The 16,313-nt window shown below is 39.8% G+C and overlaps 2 protein-coding genes across 2 annotated transcripts; both read left to right on the forward strand.

The window, feature by feature from the left end:
* Positions 1–8,638: 8,638 nt before the first annotated feature.
* On the forward strand, positions 8,639–10,557 carry LOC135533260 (gastrula zinc finger protein XlCGF17.1-like). The gene has a single exon (XM_064960667.1). The coding sequence runs from the start codon at positions 9,743–9,745 to the stop codon at positions 10,550–10,552; it is 810 nt and encodes a 269-aa protein (XP_064816739.1). The 5' UTR covers positions 8,639–9,742; the 3' UTR covers positions 10,553–10,557.
* An 80-nt stretch (positions 10,558–10,637) lies between these two features.
* LOC135533261 (gastrula zinc finger protein XlCGF28.1-like) lies at positions 10,638–13,525 on the forward strand (the record flags this gene model as incomplete). Its single annotated transcript, XM_064960668.1, has 1 exon — positions 10,638–13,525. A coding segment is annotated over one exon (1,200 nt), but the record flags the coding sequence as incomplete, so codon positions are not given.
* Positions 13,526–16,313: the final 2,788 nt, after the last annotated feature.

Genomic DNA, 16,313 nt, shown 5'->3' on the forward strand with positions numbered 1-16,313 from the left:
GCGATCAATGTGGGGGACAGTTCTGATGATATGGAGCGGGAGGATGAGGGCCTAGTATGTGAATGGTCTGTAGTGGAAAGACATAGGAAGAACAGAGATAATGATACTGGAAGCAGGGGTGCATGTAGTATAGTAACTCCAGAGGCCCAAGGTAGGGAGCTAGAGTAATAATGTGTTAGAGTGGAAAGTTGGGATGGTGTTTGAGGAGACCACAGGGCCTCATTTACACCCTGATTAACCAAGGCCATAAAAAGAGAGGTGTAGTTAAACTGGGATGCAGCCGTGTAAATGAGAACTTGTTCTGAACTAGCCTACCTGGTTAAATAAAGGTGAAATAAAACATTGAAAGTTGTAGATTGTTAATATCTTGTGCTGGTCAGGTTCAGCAAGGGAAGATTCTTCAATTGGAAAATCATAATGGGACAAAGCTCAGAAGCCAGGACCCTGGAGCTGATGCGAAATTGAAGGGAGTAATAATCTCTGAGGTCCCAATATCTATGTCCATGGATGATATTGTTAAATAACATGTGAAGGTAGACAGTGGTTGAAGCCTAAAGGTTGATCAGTGGGAAAGAAGTCAAAGAAGTGAAAGCTTATCAGTGCTGTTGAGGTGTTAGAAGGTTTTGTCTGGAAAAGTACAGAATAGGATTCCTTAGCTTCAATGTCAGTGATTTTGACCCAACCTCATCAATCAACCAATCAAATGTATTTATAAAGCCCTTCTTACATCAACCGATGTCACAAATTGCTGTACAGAAACGCAGCCTAAAACCCCAAACAGCAAGCAATGCAGGTGTAGAAGCACAGTGGCGAGGAAAAACTCCCTAGAAAGGCCAGAACCAAGGAAGAAACCTTGAGAGGAACCAGGCTATGAGGGGTGGCCAGTCCAGGGAGATGCTCAGAGATATAGAATCCGTCATGATGTATCATATGCAGAGGCTGTAAGGCAGACTGGTGGAACTACAATGCAGACTGATGGAGCTTCTATTGTTGGTCCCGTAGTAAGAGGACCTACTGTCAGACTGATGGAGCTTCCAGTAAGAGGACCTACTGTCAGACTGATGGAGCTTCCATGGCTGGTCCCGTAGTAAGAGGACCTACTGTCAGACTGATGGAGCTTCCATGGCTGGTCCCGTAGTAAGAGGACCTACTGTCAGACTGATGGAGCTTCCATGGCTGGTCCCGTAGTAAGAGGACCTACTGTCAGACTGATGGAGCTTCCATGGCTGGTCCCGTAGTAAGAGGACCTACTGTCAGAACTGTTCTTTCTACTATTCCTGACATGGTTTCGAGGCCTGTTCAGAAATCTTGTGCCCATAAATGTGCTGTGACAAAGGATGCTTTAATTGTGAATAAAATGTACTTCATTGCATTCATTGGTAAGCTTATCAACATCTTGGATTGTGTAAAGCAGAAATACCAGCTTGAAAGTTATCTTGTAAACTGCAGCAGAGTTGTTGGGGGTAACAGATGTTACTGTCGGTATGGTTTTTGATAAGCTGGATAACCTGGGGGTGGATTGTCTCAGCATGATATAAACCCCAACATTTCAGTTGCTCTACAGTTTTGAAGCTGAATGTAATGATTATCAGTTCTGGAGGACTGCAGTCATGTGTAGTAATTTTCAGACACATTCAGTTGTTTCTATATTTATCTATCATTCTGGGTTTTCACACGGGGCTTCAAGTAAATAAATATTTGTGCCTGAAAAAGTCCTTGAATTTGACTTGCCACTGTACGACCCCTGATAATTGGGCCTGTGTGGCTCAGTCGGTAGAGCATGGCGCTTGCAACGCCAAGCGTCGTGGGTTCGATTCCCGCTGGGGCCACCCATATAATTCTTAATATAAGTGCTTTGGAGCGTCTGCTAAATGGGATATATTATTATTTATTATTATTATTTATAATTCTTAATATGGTGTGAATGGGAAATACATTTGGTTTTTGTGAGTGAAATAATATAGAGGAGACAAGGTTATTCAGGAAAATAGTACATAGTGCTGCCTGAAACATACTGTGATCTTGTACTAAAATGGTTTTTGAGTCATTTATGCATTTATGTGAATTTAGGAAATCTACTATAGATTAAGTGCACTTATGTTGTGCAATTTAAAATGTGTACTTTGTGTCTAACGTGAATGAATGTTTTGTCAAGGATTAGCTACCTGATTGACTGAAATGAGATAATTGAACATGAAAAAGTAGAACATATTTTTACAGAATCAAGTGCTTGAACTGTCAAGAAAATAACTTTTGTGTCCGTTTGTCTTTATTACTACAGACCGACTCAGATTAAGTCTGAGGCCGGTAACATCAACAGTGAGGACAATCCCAGCCTGCCACTCTCCTTCCACACTGAGTAGAAACCTACAGTCACTGGGTCCTGATTGTGACAGTGGAGCCCAGTTTGCACTGCAGGATCCAGAGATGGCATCAGTGAAGCTGGAAGACTGCAGTCAAACACTGGAGCTGAATGTCAACATTAAAGATGAAGAAGAGGAGGAGAGAATATCAGATCTCAACAACGATTGGAGAAGTGTTAACAATAACCAGTACACTACCACATCCTGATGATTTATATCTGATACATATATATTTAATATTTTTAATATAGAAACATCTCAATGATGATCAATGGAAACAGGATGCACCTGAGTTAATTCAAAAGTTTGGGGTCACTTAACACCAGTCTCAACAGGATCAACAGTTTGGGTCATTTTTAAAGAGTCAGAACATCAGTTTTCAGCGGATGCTGGCCTTCTAGGCAGAGTTGTAAAGGCCAGTTTTATTGCTTCTTTACTGAGCACCACAGTTTTCAGCTGTACTAACATAATTGCAAAAGGGTTTTCTAATGATAAACTTAGATTAGCTCACACAACATGCCATTGGATCACAGGAGTGATGGTTGCTGATAATGGGCCTCTGTTCGCCTATGTAGATATTCCATAAGATATCTGCTGTTTCCAGCTACAATAGTCATTTACAACAATAACAATGTCTACACTGTATTTCTGATCAATTTGATGTTATTTTAATGGACCAACAATGTGCTTTTCTTTCAAAACAAGGACATTTCTCAGTGACCCCAGACATTTGAACAGTAGTATATATTTAATATTTTGTATATATCAAGTTGTAGAAACATCTCAAGGATGATCATTGGAAACAGGAAGCATCTGAACTCAATTTTGAGTCTCTTGTTTAAAAAAAAAAGTATTTTTATGCATTTGCAAAAATGTCTAATCCTGTTTTCACTTTGTCATGATGGGGTATTGTGTGTAGATTGCTGAGGATATATTTTTATTTAATTATAGAATTAGGCTGTAACATAACAATGTGGAAAAAGTCAAGTGGTCTGAATACTTTCCGAGGGCACTGTCAGACCCCTTCCCATTTCTCCCATTTTGGTACGTTAGAGCCTTCAAAAATTGATTCCATGTTTTTCCTAGTCAATCTACACACAATAAACCATAATGACATCACAATAACCCATAATGACATCACAATATCCCATAATGACAAAGCCAAAACAGGTTTATAGAAAGTCTTGCAAATGCAATTTAAAAAAAAAAAAATTGCTTATTTATATACGTTTTCAGACCCTTTGCTATGAGATTATCCTTGAGATGTTTTTTTCAACTTGGAGTCCACCTGTGGTAAATTCAATTGATTGGACATGATTTGGACAGGCACACACCTGTCTATGTCATGTCCCACATTTGACACTGCATGTCAGAGTTAAAACCAAGTCATGAGGTGGAAGGATTTGTCCGTCGAGCTCTGTGACAGGATTGTGTCGGCACAGATCTGGAGACCGGTACCAAAACATTTCTGCAGCATTAAAGGTCCCAAGAACACAGTGGCCTCCATTATTCTTCAATGGAAGAAGTTTGTAAGCACCAAGACTCTTCCGAGAGCTGTCCACCCGGCCAAACTGAGCAGTCGGGGGAGAAGGGCCTTGGTCAGGGAGGTGGCCAAGAACCCTGATGGTCACTCTGACAGAGCTCCAGAGTTCCTCTATGGAGATGAGAGAATCTTCCAGAATGACAACCATCTCTGCAGGACTCCACTAATCAGGCCTTTATGGTAAAGTGCCCAGACGGAAGCCACTCCTCAGTAAAAGGCACATGACAGTCCGCTTGGAGTTTGCCAAAAGGCACCTAAAGGACTCTGACCATGAGCTTGAGAGGATCTGCAGAGAAGAATGGGAGAAACTCCCCAAATACAATTGTGCCAAGCTTGTAGCTTCATACCCAACAAGACTCAAGGCTGTAATCGCTGCCAAAGGTGCTTCAACTAACTATTGTGTAAAGGGTCTGAATACTTACATAAATGTAATTTTTTAATGTTATTTCTAAAAACCTGTTTTTGCCCTTGTCATTATGGGTATTGTGTGTCGACTGATGAGAATTAGAATAAGACTGTAATGTAACAAAAACAAAAAGCCAAGGGGTCTGAATACTTTTTGAATGCATTGTAGATGTTATTTCATGCTGCTAAGACTTGTATGGATGACTCCAGTATTGCCAGCATTTGTTTTATTCACTGGTCTATCTGGAGTGATCAGAGTGTAGACTAAAGAAGTGGAGTAGACAAACTGCCAGTGTTTTGAAGTTCTATGAAATTAGTCTGTGTAGTTACTCACCCTTTGTCACGAGAATTTCTACCCCAATGTTCTAACTGAACTATTTTATAACTCCATCTGTATCCTAGAGGTTGTAAGGCTCTAAGTTTTAATAAACAGAGCCCCAGCATACAAAAGATCAGTTCTTTATTCAGAGAGCTCTGCCCTCTCAAGTTCAGAGCCCATCTTTTATACACACATCAGTCGAGAACCCCACCCCGCTTTAGGATGGCTGTATTGTTCCACTGTACACTTACATTGTTTATCATATTCTGCAACATGTTTCATGATAGACAAGCCTAACAGTTTCTCCTCTCCGGGTGGGGACAGAATGTCCTGTAAGGAACACAATGTTCTAATTCTATCCTGTCAACACTGCACATATGATCAACTTATAGTCTTATGTGTCTAATGGATTTCACACACACTGATAGAGTTTCAGGGTGAAATATCTTAGTCATTACTTTAAACCCAAATTCTACTATCACCCTTGTGATGTTGAGTGGAGGATGGTATAACTCATCATTTTCACCACTTTTGCCTCTTATTAGTTTTTGACTCCTACCCAGTTTTAGAATAGTTTGATTCCCCTTCCCATACAGCCTACTGAACTGAATACATACACTACCGTTGAAAAGTTTAGGGTCACTTAGAAATGTCCTTGTTTTTGAAAGAAAAGTATGTTTTTTTTGTCCATTAAAATCACATCAAATTGACCATTAATACAGTGTAGATGTTGTTAGTGTTGTAAATGACTATTGTAGCTGGAAACGGATGATTTCTTTAAATGGAATATCTACATAGGTGTACAGAGGCCCATTATCAGCAACCATCACTCCTGTGATCCAATGGCATGTTGTGTTAGCTAATCCAAGTTTATCATTTTAAAGGGCTAATTGATCATTACAAAACCCTTTTGCAATTATGTTAGCACAGCTGAAAACTGTGGTGCTGATAAAAGAAGCAATAATACAGTCCTTTTTCAGACTAGTTGAGTATCTGGGTCATTTGTCGGTTCGATTCCAGGCTCAAAATGGCCAGAAACAAAGACCTTTCTTCTGAAAGTCGTCAGTCTATTCTTGTTCTGAGAAATGAAGGCTTTTCCATGTGAGATATTTCCAAGAAACTGAAGATCTCGTGCAGTTCTGTGTACTACTCCCTTCACAGAACAGTGCAAACTGGCTCTAACCAGAATAGAAAGATGAGTGGGAGGCCCCTGTGCACAACTGGGCAAGAGGACAAGTATTTTAGAGTGTCTAGTTTGAGAAACAGACGTCTCACAAGTCCTCAACTGGCAGCTTCATTAAATAGTACCCGCAAAACACCAATCTCAATGTCAACAGTGAAGAGGCGACTCCGGGATGCTGGCCTTCTAGACACTATTCTGGTTAGAGACTGTTTGCATTGTTCTGTGAAGAGAGTAGTACACAGCGTTGTACGAGATCTTCAGCCATTTCCAGCTACAATAGTCATTTACAACATTAACAATGTCTACACTGTATTTCTGATCACTTAGACATTATTTGATTGGACAAAAATGTGCTATTCTTTCAAAAACATGGACATTTGTAACTTTAGAATTTATTCATTTATTTCATCACTAATGTTAGTGTATTTAAAAAAATATTTTTTTTAACCTTAATTTAACTTTCTTAGCATACTGGTTATTGTCCAGAATTTCCGATGACTGACGTGCCCAAAGTAAACTGCCCAGAAGCTAGGATATGCATATACTTGATAGCATTGGATAGAAAACACTCTGAACTTTCTAAAACTGTAAAAATAATCTCTGTGGGTATAACAGAACTGATATGACAGCCGAAAACCTTGAGTAAATCCATCCGGAATTTTTATTTCTTGAGGTCAAAGATTTTTTCAATGCTCTCCTATGGGATATTCAAATTGATAGGACCAGATTGCAGTTCCTTTGGCTTCCACTAGGTGTCAACAGTCTTTAGAAAGGGTTTCATGCTTGTTTTTGAAAAATTAGTATTTGTAGTTTTTCCAAGATGTCCCCCATTAGAAAAGTAGTCATGTTGCACGTATCAACGAGAGTGCGCTATTCGTTATTTATCTTTGCTATTGAACACACTATTCTCCGTCTTAAATATTATTGTTTATTTACATATTAGAATACCTGAGGATTAATTGGAAACTTCGTTTGACTTTTTTGGACGATCTTTACTGGTAACCTTAAGGATTCGTTTGTGTGCATGTTGAACGAGTGACCTACTGAATCAAGCGCGCCATCTAAACTGATACTTTTGGGATATAATGAAGGATATTATCGAACAAAACAACCATTCATTGTGTAGCTGGGACCCTTGGGATTGCAATCAGAGGAAGATCTTCAAAGGTAAGTGATTTATTTAATTGCGGTCTGTGATTTTGTGACGCCTGTGCTGGTTGAAAAAGTATTTTGACGTGGGGAGCTGTCCTCAGATAATCGCATGGTATGCTTTCTCCGTAAAGCCGTTTTCAAATCTGACAACGCAGTTGGATAAACAAGAACCTTTTAAATTATGTAAGACACTTGTATTTTCATGAATGTTTAATATTCCGATTTTTGTATTTTGAATTTTGCGCTCTGCGATTTCACCGGATGTTGTCGTCAATGTTCTGCTAGCGTTTGGACATAGGCAAGTCAGTTAAGAATAAATTCTTATTTTCAATGATGGCCTAGGAACATTGGGTTAACTGCCTTGTTCGGGCAGAACGACAGATTTTTACCTTGTCAGCTCGGGGATTCGATCTTGCAACCTTTCGGTTGACCTACCCACTAGGCTACCTGTCACCCGGTATGGCCAGAAGAGGACTGGTCACCACTCTGAGCCTGGTTCCTCTCTCGGTTTCTTCCTAGGTTCCTGCTTTCTAGTGAGTTTTTTTGTGGCCACTGTGCTTCTACATCTGCATTGCATGCTCTTTGGGGATTTTAGGCTGTGTTTCTGTTAACCTCTCTGGGACCGTTTGGGACGCGAGCGTCCCACCTTTCAACTGCCAGTGAAACTGCAGTGCGCCAAATTCAAAACAACAGAAATCCCATAATTAATATTCCTCAAACATACAAGTATTTTACACCATTTTAAAGATACAATTGTCGGTCATCCAACCACAGTGTCCGATTTAAAAATAACTTGACCAAAAAAGCATAATCTGAGTACGGCGCTCAGACAACAAAATCAAGCCAAACAAATGTCCGCCATGTTGAAGTCGAGAGATGTCAGAATAATAAATATTCACTTACCTTTGATGATCTTCATCAGAATGCACTCCCAGGAATCCCAGGTCCACAATAAGTGCTTGTTCTGTTCGATAATGTACATAATTTATTTCAAAATAGCTCCTTTTGTTGGCCCGTTCAGTACACAATCTAAACTCACCAAGCGCGTTCACTAGTTTCAGACGAAAAGTCAAAAAAAGTTCCGTTACAGTCCATAGCAACATGTCAAACGATGTTTAGAATCAATCTTTAGGGCGTTTTTAACATAAATCTTCATTACTGTTCCAACCGGAAAATTCCTTTGTCTGTACAAATGAAGTGGAACGTAGCTACCTTTCATGTGAGCGCGCCAGTCTGAGGCTGTGGCACTCTGCCAGACCACTCACTCATAGAGCCCTTATAAGCCCCTCCTTTAGAGTAGAATCCTCAAAACAGGTTCTAAATACTGTTGACATCTAGTGGAAGCCTTGGGAAGTGAAAAATAACTAACATCACACGGTATCTTCAATAGGAGCTGAGTTGAATAACGACAAACCTCAGATTTCCCAATTCCTGGTAGGATTTTTTTCTCAGGATTTTACCTGCCATATGAGTTCTGTTATACTCACAGACATCATTCAAACAGTTTTAGAAACGTCAGAGTGTTTTCTATCCAAATGTTCTATTTATATGCATATTCTAGCTTTTTCGGCTGAGTAGCAGGCAGCTTAATTTGGGCACGTTTTTCATACAAGCTACCCAATACTGCCCCCTACCCCAAAGAAGTTAACTTCACTAGGGTAGGGGGCAGCATTTGGAATTTTGGATGAAAAGCGTGCCCAAATTAAACTGCCTGCTACTCGGGCCCATAAGCTAGGATATGCATATAATTAGTCGATTTGGATAGAAAACACTGTTAAAATAATGTCTGAGTATAACATAACTGATATGGCAGGCGAAAACCCGAGGAAAATCCAACCAGGAAGTACTGTACTTTTGAAAGGCTGTTTTTCCATTGAATGCCTATCCACCATACAAAGACCCAGTGGAAATCTGTCTTCCTCAACATGTGACCAGTCTTTAGGCATTGTTTCAGATCTCTATGGCTTCCTCAACACGTGACCAGTCTTTAGGCATTGTTTCAGGCTTTTACTCTGAAAAATGAGGGAGATACACCGCTTTCAATGAGAGGACAGTGGGAATTTCCATCCATGAGCCAGGCACGTGATCGGGAGCGCACATTTCTTGTTTACCTTTTTCCATTGACGAAGCTTTTGTCCGGTTGAAATATTATTGATTATTTATGACAAAAGCAACCTGAAGATTGATTTTAAACATCGTTTGACATATTTCTACTATCTTTTATTGTGTTTTTTGACTTTTCGAGAGTGCTTTTTGTGTCTTTGGATTTCTGAACTAAACGCACCAACAAAACGGAGGTATTTGGACATAAAGATGAACTTTATCAAACAAAACACACATTTATTGTGTAACATGAAGTCCTGTGAGTGCCATCTGATGAAGATCATCAAAGGTTAGTGATTAATTTAATTGCTATTTGTGACTTTTATGAGACCTCTCCTTGGCTGGAAAATGACTATGGTTTTCTGTGACGAGGTGCTGACCGAACAATCGTTTGGTGTGCTTTCGCCGTAAAGCCTATTTGAAATCAAACACTGTGGCTGGATTTACAAGAAGTTTATCTTTAAAATGGTGTAAAATAATTTTAATTATGGGATTTGAACCAGATAGGTTAAGCACTTTGAGACTACTACTGATGTAAAAAGTGCTTCATAAAATACATTTGATTAACATGTATATCACACCAACTGACTGTTTTTTCTGATGTTCACACAGGATACCATGTTGAGACATTCTCCACATCCAGAGAACAACAGCAGGAAGATCAGAGAGCTAAGATGTCTCATCAATGCCCACATTGTGAAGAGATTTTCCCATTTCTATCAAAGCTAAAACTACACCTAAAAATACACACAGGAGAGAAGCCTTACTCCTGCTCTGACTGTGGAAAATGCTTCACAACATCAAATGATCTAAAAGTTCATCAAAGAACACACACAGGAGAGAAGCCTTTCTTCTGCCCTGACTGTGGAACTAGTTTCTCTCAACTTTCCCACTTAAAGACACATGAACGTATACATACAGGAGAGAAGCTTTTCTTCTGCCCTGACTGTGGAAAATGTTTTAAAATGTCAAATCAGCTAAAAGTTCATCAAAGAACACACACGGGTGAGAAGCCATACTCCTGCTCTGACTGTGGAAAATGCTTCAAAACATCAGCGGTGCTAAAAGTTCATCAGAGAACACACACAGGAGAGAAGCCTTTCTTCTGCCCTGAATGTGGAACTCGTTTCTCTCAGCTTTCCCACTTAAAATCCCATGAACGTATACATACAGGAGAGAAGCCTTTCTTCTGCCCTGACTGTGGAACTCGTTTCTCTCAACTTTCCCACTTAAAGACACATGAACGTATACACACAGGGGAGAATCCCTACTCCTGCTCTGACTGTGGAAAATGTTTTAAAATGTCAAATCAGCTAAAGGTTCATCAAAGAACACACACGGGTGAGAAGCCATACTCCTGCTCTGACTGTGGAAAATGCTTCACAACATCAAATGATCTAAAAGTTCATCAGAGAACACACACAGGAGAGAAGCCTTTTTTCTGCTCTGACTGTGGAAGAGTTTCTCTCAACTTTCCCACTTAAAGACACATGAACGTATACACACAGGGGAGAAGCCCTACTCCTGCTCTGACTGTGGAAAATGTTTTTAAAACGTCAAATCAGCTAAAGGTTCATCAAAGAACACACACGGGTGAGAAGCCATACTCCTGCTCTGACTGTGGAAAATTTCACAACATCAAATGATCTAAAAGTTCATCAGAGAACACACACAGGAGAGAAGCCTTTTTTCTGCCCTGACTGTGGAACTAGTTTCTCTCAACTTTCCCACTTAAAATTACATGAACGTATACATACAGGGGAGAAGCCATACTCCTGCTCTGACTGTGTAAAATATTTCAAAACATCAACTGAGCTAAAAATTCATCATAGAAATCACACAGGAGAGAAGCCATACTCCTGCTCTGACTGTGGAAAATGTTTTAAAACATCAACTGAGCTAAATGTTCATCATAGAACACACACAGGAAAGAAGCCATACTCCTGCTCTGACTGTGGAAAATGTTTTAAAACATCAACTGAGCTAAATGTTCATCATAGAAATCACACAGGAGAGAAGCCATACTCCTGCTCTGACTGTGTAAAATATTTCAAAACATCAACTGAGCTAAAAATTCATCATAGAAATCACACAGGAGAGAAGCCATACTCCTGCTCTGACTGTGGAAAATGTTTTAAAACATCAACTGAGCTAAATGTTCATCATAGAAATCACACAGGAGAGAAGCCATACTCCTGCTCTGACTGTGTAAAATATTTCAAAACATCAACTGATCTAAAAATTCACCATAGAAATCACACAGGAGAGAAGCCATACTCCTGCTCTGACTGTGGAAAATGTTTTAAAACATTAAATGAGCTAAAAGTTCACCAGAGAACACACACAGGAGAGAAGCCTTATGTCTGCTCTGACTGTGGGACTAGTTTCTGTCAACTTTCCCATTTAAAATCACATGAACTTATACATACAGGGGAGAAGCCATACTCCTGCTCTGACTGTGTAAAATATTTCAAAACATCAACTGAGCTAAAAATTCATCATAGAAATCACACAGGAGAGAAGCCATACTCCTGCTCTGACTGTGGAAAATGTTTTAAAACATCAACTCATCTAAAAGTTCATCAGAGAACACACACCGGAGAAAAGCCTTACTCCTGTTCTGACTGTGGTTTAAGTTTCTCTCGATTGTATACCTTAAAAAAACATCAAAATATACATGAAGGAGAGAAACCATACTCCTGCTCTGCCTGTGTAAAATGCTTCAAAACAGCAACTGAGCTAAAAGTTCATCAGAGAACACACTCATGAGAGAAGCCTGCTTACGTCTGCCCTGACTTTTGGGTGAGTTTCTGTCAAAGGCTAGACCAAAGTTAAATGTATAGCCAAAGGCTGCTTGTTTGAATCTCATCAAGGAGGACTTGAGCATTTCAGCTAATTAGCAACTTTGCAACTACTTACAACTTTTTAACTATGTTTGCATGTTAGCTTAGCATTCAACTACTTAGCATTTTAGCTAACCTTTCCCCTAAACCCATTTAACTCTACCTTAAACCCCTCACCCCTAACTTAGCTAACGTTAGCAACAACAAATTGGAATTCGTAACATACCATACATATTACAAGTGCGTAACATGTTGTATAAATAGCAATGCGTAAAATAACATACGAATTGTAATTCTTAACATACGATACATCCTACAAGTCGTATTATACTGAACAACAATCTAAACGTAACAAGTTCAAAGATTTATGGTTCGTATAAGGAAATCAATTTTAAATAAATGAGCCCCTAATCTATGGATTTCACATGACTGGGCAGGGGCTCAGGAATGTGTGGGACTTGGGAGGGCATAGGCACACTTGGGAGCCAGTCAGAATTAGTTTTTCCCCACAAAGGTCTTGATTACAGACAGAAATACTACTCAGCCCCCCTCAGACAATCCTGCAGGTGAAGAGGTCCTGGGCTGCCGTGGTTACATGTGATCTGCAGTTGTGAGGCCTGTTGGATGTACTGCCAAATTCTCTAAAAGGACGTTAGAGGTGACTTATGGTAGAGATATACATATTGAATTCTCTCCTGCAGTCATCATGACAATTGCATATTCCCTGAACTTGAGATATATGTGACATTATGTTGTGTGGCCTTTTATTGTCCCCCAGCACAAGGTGCACTTGTGTAATGATAATGCTGTTTTATCAGCATCTTGATATGCCACACCTGTCAGGTGGATGGATTATCTTGACAAAGGCTGAAATGCTCACTTACAGGGATAGTAACAATGTTGTGCACAACATTTGAGAGAAATGAGCTTTTTCTACACATGGAACATTGCTGGAATGTTTTATTTCAGCTCATGAAACCAACACTTTACATGTTTACTTTATATTTCAGTTCAGGTTACATTGGTCGGCCAATGTAATATAACCTAACATACTAAATGGAGTGGCACGGATGTTTTTGTTACACAAAATACGTTTTGCTCTGAGACCAGGTTGTCCCTCTGCAGTATTTTGTAGACACTAATTTAAAAAAAAATAAAGGTTCTACACATTAACTAGGCAAGTCAGTTAAGAATAAATTAAGAATAAATTCTTATTTACAATGATGGCTTAGGTACAGTGGGTTAACTGCCTTGTTCACTGGCAGAACAACAGATTTTTACCATGTCAGCTCGGGGATTCAATCTAGCAACCTTTTGGTTACTGGCCCAATGCTCTAACCACTAGGATACCTTCCGCCCCTAACATGAATCAGATAGAGATGGTATGATGATCACTTTTCACCACTAGTTTGGGGGGATTATTTTACAACTTTATTTAATGATACACAGTTTATGAAATTAATCCATGTGTTTATAAATTGTCTGTAAAACTAGATATTATAAAACTAGATATTAGATATAGTTATTGTAGTTACTGATCATGAATGTGTTTGGAAAACTGCATTGAAAACTTTATTGATCTGCCAATAAAAAATAAAGTTACATGAATATGTACTGGTCAACCTCTTCTTCTCTTTAGTATTCAGTTCTTCATATTATATCTGACAGTATGAATGGTTCTTATGGTTGTATTCAGTTCTTTATATTAGATCTGACAGTATGAATGGTTCTTATGGTTGTTTTCAGTTCTTCATAGTAGATCTGACAGTATGAATGGTTCTTATGGTTGTATTCAGTTCTTCATATTAGATCTGACAGTATGAATGGTTCTTATGGGCTGAGTGCCTGGAGTGTTTTTGTATGACGACAGTCAGGAGTTCTCTGACCCTGTGATGTCACCAGCACATTAAGTACATCCATCTTAAGATAGCCAGGTGAAACAACCACATATCACAGTAAACACATTTCTCCTCAATTGGTCAGTGTCACATTATTATTATTATTGTTTGCATTATTATTATTTGTATTTTGGGGGGGGGGGGGTACTCTTTAAAGACGTAGCTGTTTCAGACCATTTGGGGCTGTTGGGCAGGGACTCTGCTGTCCAAGCATCAGAGGGAAGCCGGTGCCACTATTGGGGTACCAGGACAGAGAAGTGCTTTGACTGGGCTGAGATGGAGCTTGACCTGTAGCAGTGGGACGGCCATGAGACCAGAGGTAGCAGAACTGAGCGCTCGGGTTGGGATCCAGGGTTTGAGCATAGCCTAAAGGTAGAGATGGGGCAGTTCTTCTTGCTGCACCGTAACTAAACACCATTGTCCTGTAGTGGATGTGAGCTTCGGCTGGACGCCAGTGGAATGTATGGAGGAGCAGGGTGACATGGGGGATCTTGGGAATGTTAAACACCCAGATGGACTGCAGTGTTCTAGATAAGTTCAGTGGAGACCCATCATTCAGGGCAGGTGAGCCACCTGTTTTGAGCCCCACAGTTATAGTGATAAAACATTGTGAAATAAATTATCTGTTTGCAAACAATGTAAAAAAAAAACATATGTTAATAAAGCCGCATACAAACATGTTTGAGTAAGGCAGCTCCAAAATGCAGGTCTTCAGCCTTCTGTGGAGGTGGGGCAAGCCCGCAGAAAATACGGAGCCTTGCGCCATGATTGGCTCAGTGTTCTGTCATTCATGGGGACAATTCGTCACTGCCAAGTCAAAGGGTTGTACTTGAAAATTCAAGCCCCTTGGGTGCTGCGAGAGAGTTACATTAGAAATGCCCATCCAAGAAGGCTCAAGGTCATTGTCCACAGATAAAATAACATCAAATCATGTGATATCTACAGTCGCTTTGATTTGATATGTATTGCATCATACTTTCGACATCTGAGCTAGCAGTCATCATCATGAATCAAGTCGACAATCTACTGGCAAATCCTTTTTAATCTTTGTCATATGAAGAGAAATTATAGATAAAACGGTGTTATATCGGTGCTCATCGGCCATTGGACATAAACATCAAATTGCAAATTAAACAATGAGTGGTTTGGAAGGAATCAGTGGCTAACTGCAGCATTGCAAAGCAATGATTAGCCTGCTATTCAGGGGAGTTGCTGTGTGGTCCCAAGTCTAAGATTAAGGGGCCTTTTTCCTAGTTTAAAATTGTAAACATTCAACATTGGCCGTGCTGTCAATGAAGCTTGATTTGTGACGCGCACAAAACAACTTACCTCAGTACTGAAAAATCTGACTTGAGTGAGTTCAAGACAACTGGGAACTCAGGAAATAGCAAGCTACGACTGGGAAAATACATTTTGAACTTTCATCCAACTCGGAATTGTAAATTGGGGACTCGGGCCTCTTTCTACAGCTACAACCTGAAGATCACTGACGTCATCATTTTTTTCCTGAGTTCCCAGTTGTCTTGAAGCACCACAAATCCAGAGAATGCCAGACTTTGATGAAGTTTGATGACAAAATAAACCCACGAAGGACTGCCGCGCCACCTTCCTGTTCAAGCGAGCACAGCACAACAAAGTGAGTCCAAAAATGTCATGTATGCTTCTGCATAAATGATGTAACATGCCTGGGAGATGTGTGTATTGTAGCTAAGAAAGTAATACCAAGTGTATGTTGTGCAGTAAGATGTTAGTATGTTAGTACCATGTGCCTCACCCTAATATTTTGGTCTTGTTTCACCTCTTAATTTTGCCTACTGTTCTGACTTGGTGGTTGACATGAAGCCTATAACATGTTTTTGAGAAATGTAATCATTGAATATTGTAAGAGCTTTCATTGTCTGCTTATATGCTCCTTAATTTATTCTACGGTTCTGAGTTGGCGTACAGGGAGAACACTGTAAGAATGGCCCATGTTCTGAATTCTGTCGCTGTGCATTTCAAAAGTGCTGAACAAATAGTTATATTGACAACGTCCGGCCTAGCTCGCTCATTAATGTCTTAATCAAAATTATGGATTGCATCTTATCTGCTTGTCGTCCACTTATGCCATAGTTTGTGCATCTCAATTGCCTGTAGAAACCACATTTGTTTAAGTCAGTCAGCCATGTTACTTTAAAAACAGTACATTTTAAAAGCAGGAAATGAGGATGAATTTCTGTTTCGTTGCCAGACAAGGCTCCGCTGATAGCCAGGTGTAGCAGTGGTAAGTTGTTGGGACTATGCTGTTGGGTCACCTTTATGTTGGCCCTATCAGTTTGTGGGCACCGTTATTGTGCAATTAATGTATTGTTTAGTATTGTGTTGTGTAGTGGCTTTGCTGACATGCATCCCACTTTTTAACTGAATCATTATTTAACAATTCAAGTCATTTAAGATCATATTCTTATTGACAATGACGGCCGACCCTGGCCAAACCCGAACGATGCTGGGCCAATGTGAGCTTC

This window comes from Oncorhynchus masou, unplaced genomic scaffold (assembly GCF_036934945.1).
Source record: "Oncorhynchus masou masou isolate Uvic2021 unplaced genomic scaffold, UVic_Omas_1.1 unplaced_scaffold_2297, whole genome shotgun sequence".
Lineage (NCBI taxonomy): Eukaryota > Metazoa > Chordata > Actinopteri > Salmoniformes > Salmonidae > Oncorhynchus > Oncorhynchus masou.

Bases quoted from the DNA above. Each gene is read 5' to 3' on its own strand.
- LOC135533260 (XM_064960667.1), top strand. From the start codon at position 9,743: ATGTCTCATCAATGCCCACATTGTGAAGAGATTTTCCCATTTCTATCA.